Below are 19,682 nucleotides of genomic sequence, written 5' to 3'. Positions count from 1 at the left end.
GTTATATCTGGTGTAATTCTCCTGTCTTATCCAGTGTCCTGTGTGAATTTAAGTTTTCTCCCTCTAATTCTCTCTCCCTTCCCTCCCCGGAGGACCTGAGGCCTAGGACTACCTGGCCTGATGACTCCTTGCTGTCCCCAGTCCACTTAGTTGTGCTGCTGCTCCAGTTTCAACTGCTCTGCCTGCGGCTATGGAACCCTGACCTGTTCACGGGGTGTGCTACCTTGTCCTGGACCTGTTGTTTTCGACTCTCTCTCTCTACCACACCGGCTGTCTCGAGCTCTGAATGCTCAGCTATGAAAAGCCAATTGACATTTACTCCTGAGGTGCTGACCTGTTGCACCCTCTACAACCACTGTGATTATTATTATTTGACCCTGCTCAACTGCAATGAAAGTGCGGGGCTCAACTGCAATGAAAGTCCTCCACCTTGCGCACTTGAGCGGTATGGCAAAAATAACAGCACTTGGGTCAAACCATTTCTCCAAATGGCTTGATAAAATATTACTACATTTGAAGATATCGTCAGTACAACTAAATGGACAACATACTATAGGGAAACTAAAAGTGTATCAAACAGATGTATTTTCATAAGGAAAACAAACTATGTCGGCCTGTTTCATAAGTGGGATTTTGCAGAGTATTGTTTTCATCCCCACGTAGTCATAGAAGTGGTATGATCCAATAGTATTGAACGCAAAGCTGCTGAATGTTGTTTGTTTTCCACACAGAGAGTAGCGGAACAGTACCGTTGTCGCACAATCTTACAACGGTTATATTTATACTTTTGTTTGCGAATAATAGTTTAGTGGCCTGCGCCATGGCTCTGTGCGGGGGTGTTGGAGCCATGGCTTTACCAAGCGAGCTTATCGTCCACATATTTTCATTCTTGTCCGACCGTGACAAGCTTCGGGCCTCGTCCGTATGCTCTCGCTGGAGGGAGTGTCTGTTTTACCCATCGCTTTGGATGGAGCTCAAATTGCGTGTCGGAGGTGGCTCGAATGGGGGAGGCTATGGCTCCGAACAGACCCCAAGATTAGACTTTCTCATGAGGAAGTTTGGCTCCTTCGTGCGCGAGCTACAGCTCGAGTTTGCCCCAGTTGAAGGATATCTAAGGCCATTGAATGGCGTGGAGGGCAGGATGGAATCTGTCGAAAGCGACCCTCAGTTCCCTGGACGCTGGAAAGAGGCAATTATCACCTATTTGGACCAGGTGTTGTGTGTCCTCGGATGTATTCGAAACAACAGGTAGTTGGATACATCAACATAATGTTTAATGCGAAGTGCGTCAGCTACGCAATACTCGTCAATTTGATTGAGTGTGTTGGGTCTGCGTAGTCAGTGAGCTAACCTTTAGCTAGCCTAACTATAAACAAACCCACCATGTCATTACGTAATCGGGCCATGTCGTTCTCTACGGATTTCTGCTTATACTGCCTGATTGACGTGTCGTTTTTCGCCTATTCAAGCTATAATCTAGCTACTTGGTATATAGGACATGTCAGCCTGAAGTCTGTTTTTCTGCCTGGTATGCAAATGTTGCTAGGGCATGTTTATAATTTGAACTGCATTGCTGCAGCAGTGGTGGTCATGCTCAGGTAATCTATAAAAGGAACCACTAAGATCAGCAATGACATTGGCAGCATGCTTTCATTTGCAAGTCTGGCTTCTCGAACCTGTACTAGCAATATGCCAATATCTTTTGGACACGTACTGTCCTGAAAAGTTCCAGTTGCACTGCCACATAGGGAGACTAAAGCTGTCTTGAGGCATTTCTTTGTTGGTAGTTCATTCCAGTACTCATTCAATAACAGCACACTTGTGAAAGAGAGCTCTAGAGATGTTGGTTGTACAGTCATATGAGGAATGCTGGGTTTGTGGTGTACACCAGTGATGTTGAAAGGTGCTGATTGTCACAGGCCTTCTGGAAAATTGGTGAGGACGTGTTTGTTGCAGTGTACAATTAGAACATACTGTCACTGACCACTATGTCTGATTGTGTCTGGTTTTGTCTAAAGCTCACTACTTTCTCGCTCTAGAAATCTCCAGAAGCTGAGTCTGTATGGGGATACCTGCATTCTTCAGGATGAGGGCATTCTGGACAGTGCCTATCTCAACCAGGTTGACCAAGGAGGAGTGAAAATCAAAGAGTGAGTGGCTTTATATCTTGCCCAAGTTGACAAAATCACAATCACAGTACAAACTGTCCTCAGTTGAAATTCTGCCTCATAGAATTACATAACTAGGTTATTTATTTATTTAACCTTTATTTGATTAGGAAATTCAGTTAAGAACTCATTCTTATTTACAATGAAGGTGCCTTATGACAGATTTTGACCTTGTCAGCTCGGGGATTTGATCTAGCAATCTAGCAACCTTTCGCTACTGGGCCAATGCTCTAACCACTAGGCTACCTGCTGCCCCAGGTATCCTAATAGGATTTATGTTCTGCCTAGTTTTTTTTTCCTGTATTCATTTAGAGTAGGCTTTTATTTGCAGATATGAGAGTTAGACGTTATATAGATTTTAACTTTCTCTCTCCTCTCTGTCTTTTTTTGTATTCCTCTGGCCTGAAATAGGATCCAGCAACTGTTAGTGGAAGTTTTGTCTAACAGCAGGCAGATGAAGTGGCTGTCCTCAGCCTTCATGCTGGGTGTGGTGACCCCCTGCTCCCTGGCCTCTCTGTCCAACCCCAGTGCTGCCTCCCTGGAGCACCTCAGCCTGTTGGACAACCAGCTGCCCTGCCTGTCCTCCCCTGTGGAGCTGGAGCGCCTTGTCCACCTGCGTTCCCTGGCCCTCGACTTCTGTGACTTCACCTCTGAGATGTGCCAACTGCTGGCTGGAGGACACCGTGCTCCACTACACCGCCTCTCCTTGATGGTGAATGGCGCCGCTCTGGAGGCCAAGCCGCTGGATTGCACCGCCAGTGAGGATGACTGGAAGGCCCTAGTCCGACGCTGCGCTAACCTGCGGGTCTACATGATGGCCCTGGATGTGTCCAGCCAGGACCTGCTGAGGGTGCTCAAGCCCAGCCTGCCCCTGGAGAGGATCCACCTGGACAGCTACTCCACCCTGGTCACAGACGGCACTCTGGAGCTCATTTCCCAGCAGTACAACAAGACCCTGAGCCACTTCGTCCTGATGAGGGATGACACCGGCTTCCCTGACCTCAGCGTCAACCGCAACGAGGACCCGCTGGTCCTACTGGCCTGGCGCTGCGTACACCTCTCTGTCCTGGTTATCCATGGTGAGTCAGCCTGGGTCAAAAGCTAGTATTACATAGCTCAACACTTTTAGTGTAGCCTAACATTTTAAGGGGAGTGATTTACATTTAAAATATCATGGGTTCTAGTTGCGCAGATAAAATAACCAGTTATAGATCTTTTCTATAGGAGTAATGTTGTCTAGTGTGTGTATAGGTCATATTGGCAGCATGTTGGTTTGTATAGCACAGATCAAATGGAGTTGGTTTACATTCAGTATGCAGTATGTTTTTTTCTACAGTGGTGTTCAATGTTATTTATTTTATTTATCTTTATTTTACTAGGCAAGTCAGTTAAGAACAAATTCTTATTTTCAATGACGGCCTAGGAACAGTGGGTTAACTGCCTGACAGATTTTGTACCTTGTCAGCTCGGGGATTTGAACTTGCACCCTTTCGGTTACTAGTCCAATGCTCTAACCACTAGGCTACCCTGCCGCCCCTAGATGCGCTGTGATTGTGATTCTCCTCTGTCTGAACACCACAGGCTACACTGTGTGGTCCCACAACCTGGTGGCCATCTCCCGTCTACGTGGCTCCAGCCTCAAGGTCCTGGCTGTGTCCGAGGAGAGTATCGACTTCGACCCGGACCAGGGGGTCTTCATGGAGGGTGACCCCGTCCACAACCTGGTGAAGGAGGTGTCCCAGGGCCTGGGGCGCATCTGGCACCCCTCCATGGACTCCAACTTGGTCCTCAGCGAGCCCACCCAGCACTTCCACAGGGAGATGCAGAGCTTCAGCCTGGGCATGTAGACTAGAGCTACAACCGCCAGGCCGGGCCTCCATCTGGGTCGTGTTCATTAGGCACCAAACGAAAGAAAACAAGACAGCGAGGGACTACCCGGACTTGTCCAGTAAGAAACGCTCATCTTCTGTTTTCTGTTGCAAAACATTTTGACATGTTTTCTGTTGCGTGCCCTAAAGAACACGACCCTGGGTCTGGCCTGCTGCACATGCTCAGTGCTTGTCATGATGATATAATCTAAACCTCATGGGTCCTATCTCATTTGCATACTTTATTTTTAGTTTATATTTTCTTTCTTTGTAGAATGAACTAATCCTTTATATGTGCTGTGTTTAATCAGTATTAGCTCTATATTTATCTATCTATATATATCCTGCTTATGAATAGGAGAGTATAGTTGGGTATTTGATTAGTAGCTAATTGAGCGATTGGTGTATGGAGGGGGCTTATTTTTACACAGCTAGCTTACTTGTATTGCAAGTTTTCTTTTTGGTTTTGTCTGTTTGTTGTTTTTCTCTTAGCGAGTGCTGAGTTACCGTAAACTAACTTATCAGTTAATCCACCTTGGCTTTTTGCAATGACGGAATCCTTTGTAATTGCTTGTTCACCTTTTTAAGGGGAGATTAGTCCAGTGGTCTTCCGGCAGAGGGAGGGAGAGTGCTGGTGGACTGTTAGGCCCCCCTAACCCCTCCCTTCCTGTCTGCTCTTTACTTTTGTGTTTTGGAGATAATATGATTGCTATGTTACGGGACTAAGATCCTGCTGGTTCTTCTCAGCCGAGAGGTGGGATGTGATACAGTTCTGTTGGTGAAACCAATTGCTGAGGTTTCCACACTGACACACTCATGCTGAGGCCCTTTGAGCTGCCTACGTACAGCTGCAGTACTTTAGTCAGGGGTCAGCATTGACAGTTATGTGTTGCAGTTTGCTCTCAGAAAAATCCTCTCTGTCTGTCTCAGGTAGGCAAAACATGATGATGAAGATGGTGGTCGGGGTGATGATGATGATGTATACTATGAAACAATCAGCTAGTCTGTCAGTTTAATCCAGTTTTTCTTGAGTCACAGTTGCCTTGGAAATCCCCTTGTGTTCTGGATTCAATCGTTTTTGCCATCAAATCTGCCCCTTTTACCACGGGGTAAACAAACTTAGTCGTACATTTGTTTTAAGATTAAGGTGTTGAAAGAGTTTAAATAATGGCAAACTACTCCTTGCACGTATTTCTCTTGTTCACAGTTTTAGGGCAAAGTACTTGCTGTGTTGACTGACTCCAGGGCCACAGTGTTTCACCTGCTGAGCGTTGGATGGAGGGAGGCATATATTTGCTTGTTCCATATCTCAGGATTTTTGCACTTTCTGTACTTTTTTCCAATGAAGGCTTTATTTTAATGCAAAGCTATCTGTTGTTCTAAGGACCAGTGTGCGTGGTGGTGGGACTGAATACTGGATACTAATACTGGGGAAAGAAATCTTCCAACACAACGCACACCAGAGGTTGTTGGTTTTATTTTTCTAGCCCCGCCTCGTTCCCTCAATTGAACTTTTAAGAAGGTTAAGATCTGTGATGTCCATCTGTGAAAAGACTTTTAATGACGTTTTCTATTGTTGTGTACTTGCTGTTTTAGAGCTCAGAGTAGTAGAGGGAATCTGAAGTTGGTTGCTCAGTGGTAGAATGTAAATGTGAAGCTAACAACCTTTTTTAATGTGTAAAGTTGTCTGCTATCCAGAATTCCCCCTACGTACGAATATCTTCTTCTTTATCCTCGCTTGTAAAGCTTAGTGAACCAGTCTTGACTGATAAGGCAGTACAGTGTGTGGGGCCTGGAATAGGTGACCTCTCTGGTAGGCCTCTGCTTGTTCTGTGCTGCTGAGATGTTGTAACATTCCAGAGAGACGAGAGTAGGCTACATCTCTTGACCTTAAGTGGTTATGAAGCCGTCGGTCGGCTATTGCTTCTAGTTGCGTTCCTCCGTGCCCATGACTTTCATTGGTACTACCAAAGCCAGCCATTTCAGTTAAAGAATAGATAAAGTACTGTATATTGAGGAAAAAAATGATCTTGCATAGAAACATCTGACATCAGATGGCAAGAAGTGTGTGTGTGATCCATGTTTCAAACAATGTCACAATCAGTCTGTGGAATCCACTACTAATCTGTTTAGCTGTTGCAGTCAGATATGAGCCTGCATGCAAGGTTCCACTCTGAGTAAACTTAGTCTATCTACGGTTTAAGCATGAGAAGCATCAATATGGGGGAAAAGTAATATTGAAACTATATGCATGTTAAGAGGGATTCTAAAAGTGTTCAAGTCCTGTCTATTTTTAGTACCACACCAAAAAGGATAGATAATATTCTATATTTGGAGTTAACTTGTTTGTGCTGAACAGGGGTAGGGTAAGACCTTGTTCGAGGTATAGGATGACGAATGCCAGTCAATTGTTACAATGTGTAAAACATCCTAATGTTGCATTCATGCTGTGCCTAAATCCAGAGGAGCTTTAATTTCAAATGTTCCATTTGTTCTGCGTTAGTTTCCAGTTCATTGTCTATTACCGCATTTGACTACCGTTACAGAAGCATAGCTCATTTACGCATCAGTGTTTTTTTTGGTGTGTGTTTTGTTTAAAGTTTCAAAAGTGCATACATCAGAGAAGGGGGTGTATGGTGTTTGAAGTAAAACATGGTGTACCACTTTCTCACCAGTGAGCAGGAAACAGCCTTTCTCAGGGTTACTGTCAGTTGCGGGAGAGGAGGAAATGATTTCCATCGCTCAGGCCTCAACATCATAATGAAAGTTAGGATCAATCTTTTTTCCAACAAGTCACTGGATTTTAAAAACGTTGTGTCAGCGCGTCTGCGTCAGCTGCCAAAGATCACGGTGTGAAACAACTCTTAAAGTGCCCACATGCTGGCAGAGGGCAGGGCCCATGGCTGATCAGCCGTGATGTACTACTACGACTACTCCTTTACAACTACTACTATACTTCTAGAAATATGATATACTTACTGAATAGGGGGTGAAGTTGGACCACATGTGGTGCACAGCTGAGCTGTGGTTTGGTCAACAACAGTAGAGCTCTCTCTCTTTACAAATGCACCTGTATCACTGTGAAGAGTGAATGTAATTTAAGTATAGATAATATCAAGATTGGTTGATTCTATCAGACCAGTACGCTGCTAAGAAACGTGTAAGGAACATTCCACTGGGGAGTTAAAAACAAACAAAATGGCCAAATGTCTGCATGAGATGACTTATTTTTTTTACTGTTTTATTCCTTGTTTTGAAGGGTAACGGGATCCAGTAGGTAGGTCACAACTGGTCTTTTGATGAAAAGAATTGTTTGCATAGAGGTTGTGTAGCCCAGTCTTTCTGCATGTTAAAAGGCACAGGAGAGCAGACTGGGGATATTTTGTTACTATGGACAAAAAGACCAGTTGGGCTATTTGTAGGTTACAACTGTGAGGTTGGATCCCCTTTTTTTATTTGCTATTGTTTTATTATTTCTGAACACTTTTTATATGCATTTGCAATCCAAATCTCTCTTGAGTAGGATGAAGCTGTGTAGCTACAGTGAGCTGCTTGGAGGGCAAGTCTAACTGTTGCCTATAGAAGCGTATTGCACTCAAAGCTACAGTACCTTACAGCTAAATGAACTCATGCCAGCCTTAAGAGTGTAAATGCTTGAAGTTAAGAGACCTGAGTGAGAACTGATGCTTTCTGTCTTTGGTTTTATTCCATTATTAAAAACCTGAACCACTGTAATACCACAGGTCCACTGTTGTGAGGGTCAGGAGGGAGGCGAGCTTAAAACAAGCCACATCTCTTAATGGCTGGCTTGCATTACAGCAGTCAAACTATGCAAGTGGAATGCATATAATCCAGTGGCTTTTTTTTTTTTTTTGTCACTTACAAATGGAAATAACTTGCTACGATACTTGGCCTTATTACAATTATAATTGTTTTAAGATCTTGATTCTTCGGAAGCCAAACTGTTTCAAAGGCAACCGTGGGTTACAGACATGGTCTCTATGAGACTGGCCAGCAGGCCCCAGTTAAGTGGTACGAATGTCGTGCATTTGTTTAAAATCAGGACCGTTTGCAATAAAATAAGTCATACATTACAAGTGGCAACCACGGGGGCACGAGCAGTGCAAACACCTGGGCTGCGTCCTTATAAATTTTTGGGGAAGAAAATAACTCGCATTGCATATTTGTATATATCAATACATATACTCTTATGCAACATGTCTGGGTTCTATTTATGAACGAGGTTTGTTACCATCTTAAATGTTTAAATATTTGGACAGGTGTGTTCTGTTTCAAGTGAGCACAAAGCATTGGATTTTATATGTACATCTGCTAATGGGAAATCCACTGGCGCATGTGTGAAAATGCCAGGTGTGGAGAGAATTTTATTGATTTAGAAAAGTGATCCAAGGTTTCAAGAAAGCTCAAGAAGGAAAATCCTATGAAAAAAAACAACTGACAGATTGGGTAAACCAGCCGAATGTTGATTTGAATCAATGTTGAATGCTTCTTTTAATCAGTGAATAAAAGCATTATAAAGACACATGGTCTTTTGTATTATTCATTAGTGTTTCTGATCCTTAGTTTTTATTGCAGTGTTTAATCTTGTGCAACATCTCACCCTTAATATTCATCAGGCGTTCCTGTAAGGTCAAATTACATGTCAGAGCTAGACTCCGTTGGACGTTTGACTTAGCACAGCTTATGGTTCAGATCATGAGGTTACAGCTATACCTGAATAGGACCAATGTCATTTTTAATGAAAAATTTGATACTATGAACATTACAATTGAATTACTTGAGCATAACATTTTTATAATAAATCTCTTCATATTCCATGACCTTTAATGATCAAACTATGGACGGTTATTTTTTTTAGCTCAATTTAGACAATTCCTTCACAATCTCTATATACCCATGTCAAGAATGCAAGGGACATAAGATTGATTTAAAAGGCCTTTAACAATACAAGCAAACACACTCAAGTTAGTCCAAGTCACCACTCAGAACAAGGCAGATTCACATAGCTCGAGTCATCATACCCATAACACCTAGTGGTCAGAGAAATCATTTTTCCACTTTTCCTGTAGGGATTTCAGAAACACTTAAGGGCTGTGTAGGCTTAACCTGGCGTGACATTTTGATAACTCTCGGACAAAGGAGACAGTCGGCTCTATTTATTCAGATTTAAAAAATGCTAATTACTAGACATGCAAAATTGCAAATCCCTGCAAGCCCCTGAACATCTTTAGGTGACACCTTTGCCAACAGGTAATGTCAATTTAAAACTTGCTCAAGACAGTTTACAGAAATGTAGCCAATTTATTACTGCACTGAAAAATATAAAATGCAACAAGTGTTGGGCCCATGTTTCACAAGCTGAAATAAGACCCCTGAAATTCTCCATATGTACAAAAAGCTTATTTCTCAAATGTTTTGCACACATGTTAGTGAGCATTTCTCCTCTGCCAAGATAATCCATCCACCTGAATGGCATATCAAGAAGTTGAATAAACAGCATTATCATTGGACAATAGAAGGCCACTCTAAAATGTGCAGTTGTCACATGCCACAGTTGAGGGAGCATTCAATTGGAATGCCCACCAAAGCTATTTCAAGATTATTTCTCACCAGTAAGCTGTCTCTGCCGTTTTAGAGAATTTGGCATCCTCAGACCATGTGTATGGTGTCATGTGGGTGATTAGTTTGATGTTGTGAACTTGGTTTTGGTATGGGCAAGCATAAGCAAAATAGCATTTTATCAATTGCAATTTGAATGCACAGAAATACCGTGACATGATCCGGAAGCCCTTTTCTTAAGGTAACTATGTCCAACAGTTGCATATCAATATTCCCAGTCATGTGAAATGCATAGATTAGGGCCTAAGGAATTAATTTCAATTGACTGATTTCCTCATATGAACTTTCAGTGAAATTCTTGCATGTTGTGTTCATATTATTGTTCAGTATACATTTAGTGAAAATTAGATCTTTAATAGAGATTCTTACCTTTGCCTCGATTCATCCATTTTAAGTGTTTCTAAAATCCCCAATGGGAAAAATGGTTGGAAAAACAACTGGAAACAATTCCCTGTTTGACTGCTAGGTTTTATGAGTATTATGACTCATACAGCTATGTGAATCTACAAAAAAAAAAACTTACATAAATGATTGCTCAGTACTCCTAGTGGTACTGTATTGTTCTCTCATTAAGTCCTAAGACACAGTGATCTATGTTTGTGTGTGCAACAGACTGTGGGGGAAACAATTCCACTCCCAGCCTCTAGAAAAGGGAGAAAGAGTCATATGAATGTTGAAGTTACACTTCAGGAAACAGTCCCTGAACACACGCTCAGTCCCTCACTACTATCACAACAACAGGAAATTAAGTTTCACACAGGAAGCAGGCCAAGAGAGTTTCTCCCGCACAGAGAGAGATGGCTCAGATGACATCATGTGGAGAGGGAGATTGGTCAGAAGACACTTCACTGCCAGGTGGAGAGGGCCTTGGAGGGGGTCCAGGGGGAAAACTGTCTGGGTGGGTCCTCATGGGAGGGTACCCCATATGCTGCGGTGGTGGAGGGGGGACTCGCCCGAACATTCCCGGGGGAGGTGGTCCTCGCACTACAGGTGAAATAAGGGGGAAAGGATTACATTTGGTCAGTCTAACAGTATGAAGGCAGAGACATTTCATCTGCAAGATGTAGCAAATGATGTTTGGAATGACAATCTCCCACCCAAAACTTAAAAGAAACAAATGACATAAAAACATGTAATACTATTTAACCTGCAGTTTAAATGCATTATAAATGTTTATTTTTAATATACCCCTTTTTCTCCCCAATTGGTAGTTACAGTCTTGTCTCTGCAACTGCTGTACGGACTCGGGAGAGATGAAGGTCGAGCGCCATGAATCCTCTAAAACACAACCCAACCAAGCCGCACTGTTTCTTGTCACAATGTCTACTTAAACCGGAAGCCAGCCGCACCAATGTGTCGGAGGAAACACAGTACATCTGGTGACCGTATCAGTGTGCTCTGCGCCCAGCCCGCCACAAGAGTCGCTAGTGCGTGATGGGACAAGGCCAAACCCTCCCCTAACCCGGACGACGCTGGGCCAATTGTGCGCCGCCCAATGGGTCTCCCAGTCGCGGCCGGCAGCAACAGAGCCTGGACTCGAACCCAGAATCTCTAGTGGCACAGCTAGCATTGTGATGCAGTCCCTTAGACCACTGCGCCACTCGGAAGGCCCATAATGCCTTTATTATGTAGGGAAAACAGCATACTTACTGCCCATGGGGGCTGGACCTCGTGGGGAGAAAAAGTCTGGAGGTCCATAAGGGCCTTTGCGTGCAAAGTAAGGGTCCCTGTGGTCCATGGGTGGGAGAGGACCCATACCAGGGGGTACTAAGAGAGGAGGTCCCATTCGCAGATCTCCAGGTGCTGACAGATGGGACTGAGGGAACACATTTCAAATACCCAATAATGATGGAGGGCACTGTAGTGGTACAACACTATTATCCCCATGGGGAAATGAGTTATATATAAATATGAGAAAGAGAGTGCATGACTGGACCCCTATTGTTAGTAGAAGGGTGAGAAAACTTACGTCTCTTTCATTTTCACCAGGACCCATACTGTTTCCCATAAATGACGAGTCTGCAAGAACAGGAAAAACAGTAATAACCTAGCTAGATCCACTTCCGTCTTTGGTGGGTTTATTTGATGAAGAGGGCTCATTCATGCCTCGATAATGCTATTAGCTTAACTCTATTAAACCAAGGGAGTTTCCAGATTAGGCACAATATCCTGCCCATTCTCTAACATTGGATTGTTCTTCAGGGGTATACTAATCATCGACACTCCTACAATTCACTACTGACGAAGGAGATCGGTCTGAATCACGTCAGCATTAAAGATCCTGTCTTCAAAATATATTTCATCACTTTAGTTACATACTCCTAGCACTAAACACCTTTTTGAAGTTAATTTGACAGAGTGGCTGTAGTGCAGACATAGAAATAATCTCAGACATTTTAAAACTAAATCTATGGTCCTGTAATACATGTTAGAAAGGAAGGTTCTCACCAGGTTGGTGGCCAAAGCTGTGGGGCTCAGCAGGACCGGGGCCCCTGGGTGGAAGGGGGCCCATAGGAAGGGCTCCGGGCAGAGGTCTCCTGTAGGGAAGGCCTGTGTCTAGATACATATACCCTTTATGAGGAACAAAACAAAAGAGAGAGAGAGCACTGTTTCATCAGATTTATTTAGACCAGCTGGGCCGAAGGAGGGGATCACACAGTCAGACGTGTACAAAGCACAGGAGGTTGGTGGCACCTTAATTGGAAAGGCTCATGGTAATGGCTGGAGCAGAATAATATCAAACACATGGTTTCTATGTGTTTAATGACATTCCATTCGCTACATTCTAGCCATTATTATGAGCCATCCTCCCTTCGTCCAAAGGGGATTGGAGCAAAAAGCAAAAGCCTCTCCATCATATCAGAAACAAAAAACAAGCACACATTTAAATCATGATGCATTGAGTTATTACAAATCAAAACAGTGACAGTAGTAGGCAGGGTGGGCATGATGGAATTGTCAATGTATAATCAAAATACAGTGATGCCACATGCTAATTGCTCCCCCATGATAACTCAACTGAATAAATAGTTCCTAATTCAAGTGAATATTAGACATCTCAAACCAGGCTGAGGCCAGACTTGGGTTAGAGTAGCGTAGGGGCCCAGGTGACAAAGGCCAAAGTGTGGGTGGGGGAAAACTCTGGAACCAACCAGTGGAGGCTCAGGCTCCTCAATGCAGTGGTCTGCAGTCAGTGTGCCCAATCTGCTGACTCTGCCCATCTCTGTGGTCCTGTCACATGACTCAGACAGAGGTGAGGCTGGAACTACGACAACCGACCACATCAGTACTGGACAAATAGTAGTCATACACTCACTGACCTATGCCTCACAGACTGACAACCAAAAGACAGAATCTCAAACCTTTCACAGGGCCGGCTGACCACACTACAGCACCACAATCAAATCATATAAAAATGTATTTGTCACGTGTCAAATACAACAGATGTAGACTTCACCGTGAAATTGAAATAGTAACCCAACTGAGGGGAAATATTTTGACAGTTGGTTAACAAACATAATTAGTAAATCAGGTTAGAGTGAGTTATCTAAAACCCAAAAGAAAGTCAGGGCCTCTTTACGTAGAAAGATGGTAAAACATACTGAAGTAAATAAAGAACAAACCCTTTAGGGCTGATATTAAAAAACAAATGAACGTGTCAAAGAGTAGACTAGAAGATTTGAATATCAGAAGGATAGAAGTTATTCTGTGTATTGTGATTGGAGCGGCTGCTGCCTGAGATCATAGGGGGGGGGGGGGGCGATAGCGGGTGGTCATCACTGTACCTGGAGGGTGTATAGGTGGGCCCCTGCGATCCCTCTCCCAGGTGGGAGATATCGAGCCGCTGTCAGAGTGAGGACCACCACTACGATCAGAGTCCACCCCACCAGGGGGATCTAACAGGCCTCGGGATACTGGTTATGGGGGAGAGAAAGAGGGAGGGCAGAAAGAGAGAGCATGACAAAGAGCATATGAGAAAGAGGTGAGATATGTGGGAGTGGTTGGTGAGTAAGAAAGGGAGAGCCAGCATAATGTCAATGAGTTCATGAAGCATGGATGACAAGACCAAAACATGTGCAAAGACCACACTCCCCTCACTGTAGGTGATAGGAAATTCTATGCTGCTGCTGGCTCACTGCCAAGGCAATATAGACTATAAAGATAAGCATCTTTAACAGATGTTGTGCCAATCTTCCAGCCAATCAAGACTTGGTACGCATTTGTATTATGTGCTTAAGAACAGGTTTTCAGCGTTGTTTTAGTCAATAAGACGACTAAAATAAAAAACTGTAATATCATTGAATTATTTAAATTATCCTGCAGATCATTTTTCTTAATGTCATTTTTACAAGGTCATGGCACATAGGAAATTGGTACTTAATACAAAGGTAAAAATATTTCTGCTAAATATAAACTCATAACACGCCATTCCAAGGAGTATAACATGGCACACATGTCACAAGACATGTAAATTCAGCTGTGGTGTTATTGTATGACCCAGGCCTGCAGTGCATTGGCGTGGACTGGAGGAGTCACCTCTGCCTCCTGGTCCCATGGGGGGGAAGTTTGGAGAGAGGCGGAGTGGGCCATCCATCAGGGTAGGCGGAGACAGGAAGGCTCTGTTCTCAGAGGCGGGGCGATGTAGGGGGGAGGGGCCATACGGTGACCTTTCACCTGCAGGACAGGGAGGGACATATGGTTCAACGTACAGAATAATGACAGAAATTCTAAATCAACACCCAGAACATGATAGGCAAGCCATAAGACATCTAAATAGTTAACCAGTAGCTACAAGGACTAACTATCTGCATTGAACCTTTTTGCACCAACTCTTTGACTGCTACTGTCCAACTATCCTGTTGCCTAGTCACTTTACCCCAACCTACATGTACAGTGGGAAAGTACGCAGACCTCTTGACCTTTTCCACATTTTGTTACATTAAAGCCTTTTTCTATAATGGTTTACAATTTATCATCTACATACAATACCCCATAATGACAGAGTGAAAACAGGTTTAGAATTTTTTTTAAATATGTAAATTAGGTATTTCTGTTTATACAAGTATTCAGACCCTTTGCTATGAGCCTCAAAAATCAAGCTCAGGTGCATTCTGTTTCCATTGATCATCCTTGGAATGTTTCTACAACTTGATTTAAGTCCACCTGTGGTCAATTCAATTGATTGGACATGATTTGGAAAGGCACACACCCGTATATAAGCTCCCACAGTTGACAGTGCAAGTCAGAGCAAAAACCAAGCCATAAGGTCGAAGGAATTGTCCGTAGAGCTCAGAGACAGGATTGTGTCGAGGCACAGATCTGGGGATGGGTACCAAAAACATTCCGCAGCAGTGAAGGTCACCAATGACACAGTGGCCTCCATCATTCTTAAAATGGAAGAAGTTTGGCCACCTGGCCAAACTGAGCAATCGGGGGAGAAGGGCCTTGGTCAAGGAGGAGACCAAGAACCTGATGGTCACTGACAGAGCTCCAGAGTTCCTCTGTGGAGATGAGAGAACCTTCCAGAATGACAACCCTCTCTGCAGCACTCCACCAATCAGGCCTTTATGGTAGAGTGGCCAGACGGAAGCCACTCCTCAGAAAAAGACAAATGACAGCCCGCTTGGTGTTTGCCAAAGGGCACCTAAAGGACTCAAGACCATGAGCAACAAGATTCTTTGGTCTGATGAAACCAAGATTGAAATTTCTGGCCGGAATACCAAGCCTCGAGGAAACCTGGCACCATCCCTACGGTGAAGCATTGTGGTGGCAGTATCATGCTGTGGGGATGTTTTTCAGGGGCAGGGACTGGGAGACTAGTCAGGATGGAGGGAAAGATGAACGGAGCAAAGTACAGAGAGATGTTTGATGAAAACCTGCTCCAGAGCGCTCAGGACCTCAGACTGGGGCAAAGGTTCACCTTCCAACAGTACAAAGACCCCTAAGCACACAGCCAAGACAATGCACGAGTGGCTTTGGGAAAAGTCTCTGAATGTCCTTGAGTGGCCCAGCCAGAGTCTGGACTTGAACACAATCGAACATCTCTGGAGAGACCTGAAAATAGCTCTGCAGCGATGCTCCCCATCCAACCTGACAGAGCTTAATATGATCTGCAAAGAAGAATGGGAGAAACTCCCCAAATACAGATGAGCCAAGCTTATAGCTTCATACCCAAGAAGACTTGGGTATGATGAACTGAGTATAGACTCTGAATACTTATATAAAATTTGACATTTCCATTTGAAATTCATAAATTTGCACAAAAAACAAAAAGTGCTTTCTCATTATGCGGTATTGTGTGTAGATTGAATAGTTTTTTCCCCCTCACCAATCAATTAAAGAATAAGGCTGTAACGTAACAAAATGTGGAAAAAGTCTAGGGGTCTGAATACTTTCCAGATACACTGTACATATCTACCTCAATTACCTCATACCCCTGCAAATCAACACAGTACTGGTACCCAGTGTATATAGATTTTAAAATTAGAGCCAAGTTATCATTACTCATTGTGTATTTGTTATTCTTTTTCTCTGCATTGTTGGGAAGGGCCTGTAAGTAAGAATTTCACAGTTAGTCTATACCTGTTTTTGAAGCATGTGACAAATAACATTTGATTTGATGCACTCCTGTAGATCTGAGAGGATGGATATTATACAAATTATAATTAGGTGGGTGCTTACATCTGTCCTATTTCACACATGTACAAGTGCATGTGTGAATTGGAAATATTACACCCCCTGAGTCAGAGCCAAGAATTAACCATTATTGATGGTAACCCTGAAGCAATTAGGGTTAAGTGCCTTGCCCAAGGGCACATTGACAGATGTTTCAATGTTTCACCTAGTCAGCTCGGTGATTTAGACCAGCAACCTTTCAATTACTGGTCCAACTGTCCTAACCGCTAGGCTACCTGTCGCCCATAACCAGTTTTATGCTATAAGCAGTTGTGTTAACTTCATCTTGCATTTGGATTGTCACCATATTGCTTCCCCCTATCCAACCCTCTCAATGTATGGAGTAGGGGTTACCGGGCGAGCTGAGATTTAGCAGAAGATATTATTCCAGTTAGGGAGGTTTATTAGAGACTCACCTCTGAACAGAGGTCTGTCCATGTTGTCCAGAGTATAGGGGTCTTTCTCCACAACATCCAGCTTGAACTGAGTATCAGTCAACCTGCATGGAGAAAACCACAGCTGGAGAATACTTCTCACTACAGGGAAATACTATTTTGTAGCGACAACTGCCATGTCTGGTGAAACTGACTTCAATAGAAAAGTATTATTTAGTACTTACTTCTGCCTGAGGTGTGCATTCTCTCTTTTAACTTCAGCCAGGTCGCGGTCAGCACCTCGTGCTGCTAGCTACAATGCAGACAACAGAAATTACAGATGAGTTGCCTGATGTGTGCTCCATAGTGTATGTATGATGCAACTATGTACTTACCCAGTTATTGTGTGCCTTCTTTTCCTGAGAAGTTATCTGAAAGATGGAAAGAGAATTAAATGAGTTATTGGCCATACATCATCATTGCACATGGTGAATGTTTTTGCCCTCTCCCAGTCTCTTATGATACAACAGTGTCAGATCTCCCACCTGGGTTTTGTAGGCCTGGTTAGTCTTCTCCAGCTCATCCTCCAGGTCTTGTGCCCTTTGCCTGTATGTGTGAAAACTGCACCCTGAGACAAGCACTCACAACAAAAACACCCCGCAAAGTAGAGTCTCATAGAACACATTGGATCTATTTGATTGACAGGAACTCCCTCTGGGGTTCACGCTTTGGGTTATAGCCCTAGCACTTCACAGCTGATTCAAATAATCAAAGTTTGATGAGTTATTGGAATCAGCAGTCTAGTGCTAAGGCAAAATCCATGCAGAAACTGACCTGTAGCTATTGAGCTCCTCCACGGCCAGGGTGATGCTCTTGTCAGCCTTGGTCAGCTTCTCGTCCTTCTGAAGACGCTCCCTCTCCTCCACAGTCAACATCCTGACACCAGGGGAGAAAACCCAGTATCAGACAGATATTATCAGGCATAGTACAGTTCAATAGCCCCACTCTAATTAGTGAAACCTTGAATGTGGGCATTCCTTCTCTGTGGCCGAGAGACTAGTCAAGGATCATATCACCTCTACCTTACCTGCCACCCTAGACCCACCCAGACGGCATCCCTAGCCACGTCCTCAGAGCATGTGCAGATCAGCTGGCTGGTGCTTAAAGATGGCCACCATTGTCCCTGTACCCAAGAAGGCAAAAGGTAACTGAACTTAATGACTATTGCCCCGTAGCACTCACTTCTGTCATCATTAAGTGCTTTGAGAGACTAGTCAAGGATCATATCACCTCTACCTTACCTGCCACCCTAGACCCACTTCAGTTTGCTTACCACCCTAAAAGAGACACAGAGGAGGCAGTCGCCATCACTCTGCCCTATCCAATCTGGACAAGAGGAATACCTATAAGAATGCTGTTTATTGACTATAGCGCTGCCATTAACACCATAGTACCCTCCAAGCTCATCATTAAGCTCGAGGCCCTGGGTCTGAACCCTGCCTTGCGCAACTGGGTCCAGGACTTCCTGACGGGCCATCCCAGGGGGTGAAGGAAGGAAACATCACATCCACTCCCTCTTGTACTCCCTGTTTACCCATGACTGCGTAGCAAAGCATGCCTCCAACTCAATCAAGTTTGCAGACGACAACAGTAGTAGGCTTGATTACCAACAATGATGACACAGCCTTCAGGGAGGAGGTGAGGGCTCTAGGAGTGTGGTGCCAGGAAAACAACCTCAATGTCAACAAAACAAAAAGGAGATGATCGTGGACTTCAGGAAACAGAAGGTGCACCCCCCTATCTACATCGACGGGACTGCAGCGGAGAAGGTGGAAAGCTTCAAGTACCTTGGTGTACACACCACAGACAAACTGAAATCGTTCACCCACACAGATAGCTTTGTGAAGAAGGCACAACAGAGCCTCTAAAGAAATTTGGCTTGTCACCTAAAACCCAAACTTCAGATGCACAATTGAGGGCATTCTGTCAGGCTGTATCACCACCTTCTATGGCAACTGCACTGCCCACAACAGCAAGGCTCTCCAGAGGGTGGTGCGATCTGCCCAACGCATTACCGGGGGCAAACTACCCGACCTCCAGGACACCTACAGCACCCAATGTCAGAATTATTTCACCTTTATTTAACCAGGTAGGCTAGTTGAGAACAAGTTCTCATTTACAACTGCGACCTGGCCAAGATAAAGCAAAGCAGTTTGGCAAACAGAGTTACACATGGAATAAACAAACACAGTCAGTAATACAATAGAAAAAGTCTATATACAGTGTGTGCAAATGAGGTAGGATGAGGGAGGAAAGGCAATAAACAGGCCATAGTGGCAAAATAATTACATTATACCAATTAAACACTGGAGTGATAGATGTGCAGAAGATAAATGTGCAAGTAGAGATACTGGGGTGCAAAGGTGCAAAATAAATCAAATAACCGTATGGGGATGAGGTAGTGAGGATGGGCTATTTACAGATGGGCTGTGTACAGGTGCAGTGATCTGTGAGCTGCTCTGAATGCTGGTGCTTAAAGTTAGTGAGGGAGTCTCCAGCTTCAGTGATTTATGCAGTTCGTTCTAGTCATGGACAGCAGAGAACTGGAAGGAAAGGCGGCCAAAGGAGGAATTGCCTTTGGGTGTGACCAGTGAAATATACCTGCTGGAGCGCGTGCTACTGGTGGGTGCCGCTATGGTGACCAGTGAGCTGAGATAAGGCGGTGCTTTACCTAGCAAAGACTTATAGATGACCTGGAGCCAGTGAGTTTGGCGACGAACATGAAGCAAGGGCCAGCCAACGAGAGCATACAGGTCGCAGTGGTGGGTAGTATATGGGGCTTTGGTGACAAAACGGATGGCACTGTGTTAGACTGCATCCAATTTGCTGAGTAGAGTGTTGAAGGCTATTTTGTAAATGACACCGCTGAAGTCAAGGATCGGTAGGATGGTCAGTTT

At 44.0% G+C, this 19,682-nt stretch overlaps 2 protein-coding genes across 11 annotated transcripts in view; one reads left to right on the top strand and one right to left on the bottom strand.

The window, feature by feature from the left end:
• Nucleotides 1-708: 708 nt before the first annotated feature.
• Nucleotides 709-8,579, top strand: LOC135525691 (F-box only protein 33). Of its 2 annotated transcripts, none has more exons than XM_064953480.1 (4): nucleotides 709-1,248; nucleotides 2,040-2,150; nucleotides 2,580-3,247; nucleotides 3,750-8,579. In XM_064953480.1, the coding sequence occupies exons 1-4, from the start codon at nucleotides 710-712 to the stop codon at nucleotides 4,013-4,015; spliced, it is 1,584 nt and encodes a 527-aa protein (XP_064809552.1). In that variant the 5' UTR covers nucleotide 709; the 3' UTR covers nucleotides 4,016-8,579. The 2 variants fall into 2 exon arrangements, with proteins under 2 accessions (XP_064809552.1, XP_064809551.1); XM_064953479.1 differs by having other exon boundaries at nucleotides 2,019-2,150.
• A 400-nt stretch (nucleotides 8,580-8,979) lies between these two features.
• mia2 (MIA SH3 domain ER export factor 2) overlaps nucleotides 8,980-19,682 on the bottom strand; it is a 27,376-nt gene continuing 16,673 nt past the window's right edge. For all 9 annotated transcript variants that reach the window (XM_064953469.1, XM_064953471.1, XM_064953470.1 and 6 more), the window contains 11 exons: nucleotides 17,560-17,661; nucleotides 17,271-17,331; nucleotides 17,121-17,156; nucleotides 16,971-17,038; nucleotides 16,768-16,850; nucleotides 14,213-14,350; nucleotides 13,462-13,590; nucleotides 12,125-12,247; nucleotides 11,646-11,695; nucleotides 11,327-11,492; nucleotides 8,980-10,660 (listed from right to left, as the gene is read on the bottom strand). In XM_064953469.1, coding sequence (XP_064809541.1) covers nucleotides 10,479-10,660; nucleotides 11,327-11,492; nucleotides 11,646-11,695; nucleotides 12,125-12,247; nucleotides 13,462-13,590; nucleotides 14,213-14,350; nucleotides 16,768-16,850; nucleotides 16,971-17,038; nucleotides 17,121-17,156; nucleotides 17,271-17,331; nucleotides 17,560-17,661 — 1,138 coding nt within the window. In that variant the 3' untranslated portion in view covers nucleotides 8,980-10,478. The remainder of the gene's footprint in view (nucleotides 10,661-11,326; nucleotides 11,493-11,645; nucleotides 11,696-12,124; nucleotides 12,248-13,461; nucleotides 13,591-14,212; nucleotides 14,351-16,767; nucleotides 16,851-16,970; nucleotides 17,039-17,120; nucleotides 17,157-17,270; nucleotides 17,332-17,559; nucleotides 17,662-19,682) is intronic.

This window comes from Oncorhynchus masou, chromosome 32 (assembly GCF_036934945.1).
Source record: "Oncorhynchus masou masou isolate Uvic2021 chromosome 32, UVic_Omas_1.1, whole genome shotgun sequence".
Taxonomy (NCBI): Eukaryota; Metazoa; Chordata; class Actinopteri; order Salmoniformes; family Salmonidae; genus Oncorhynchus; species Oncorhynchus masou.
Note: the sequence above shows the minus strand (reverse complement) of the source record. Positions and strands in the feature narration are given on the sequence as shown.

Excerpts from the sequence above, each read along its gene's own strand:
- LOC135525691 (XM_064953479.1), top strand. The coding sequence starts at position 710 with ATGTTGTTTGTTTTCCACACAGAGAGTAGCGGAACAGTACCGTTGTCG. Across the intron at positions 1,249-2,018 it reads GGATGTATTCGAAACAACAG|CTCACTACTTTCTCGCTCTA; the intron begins GTAGTTGGATAC and ends TTTTGTCTAAAG. Across the intron at positions 3,248-3,749 it reads CTCTGTCCTGGTTATCCATG|GCTACACTGTGTGGTCCCAC; the intron begins GTGAGTCAGCCT and ends TGAACACCACAG.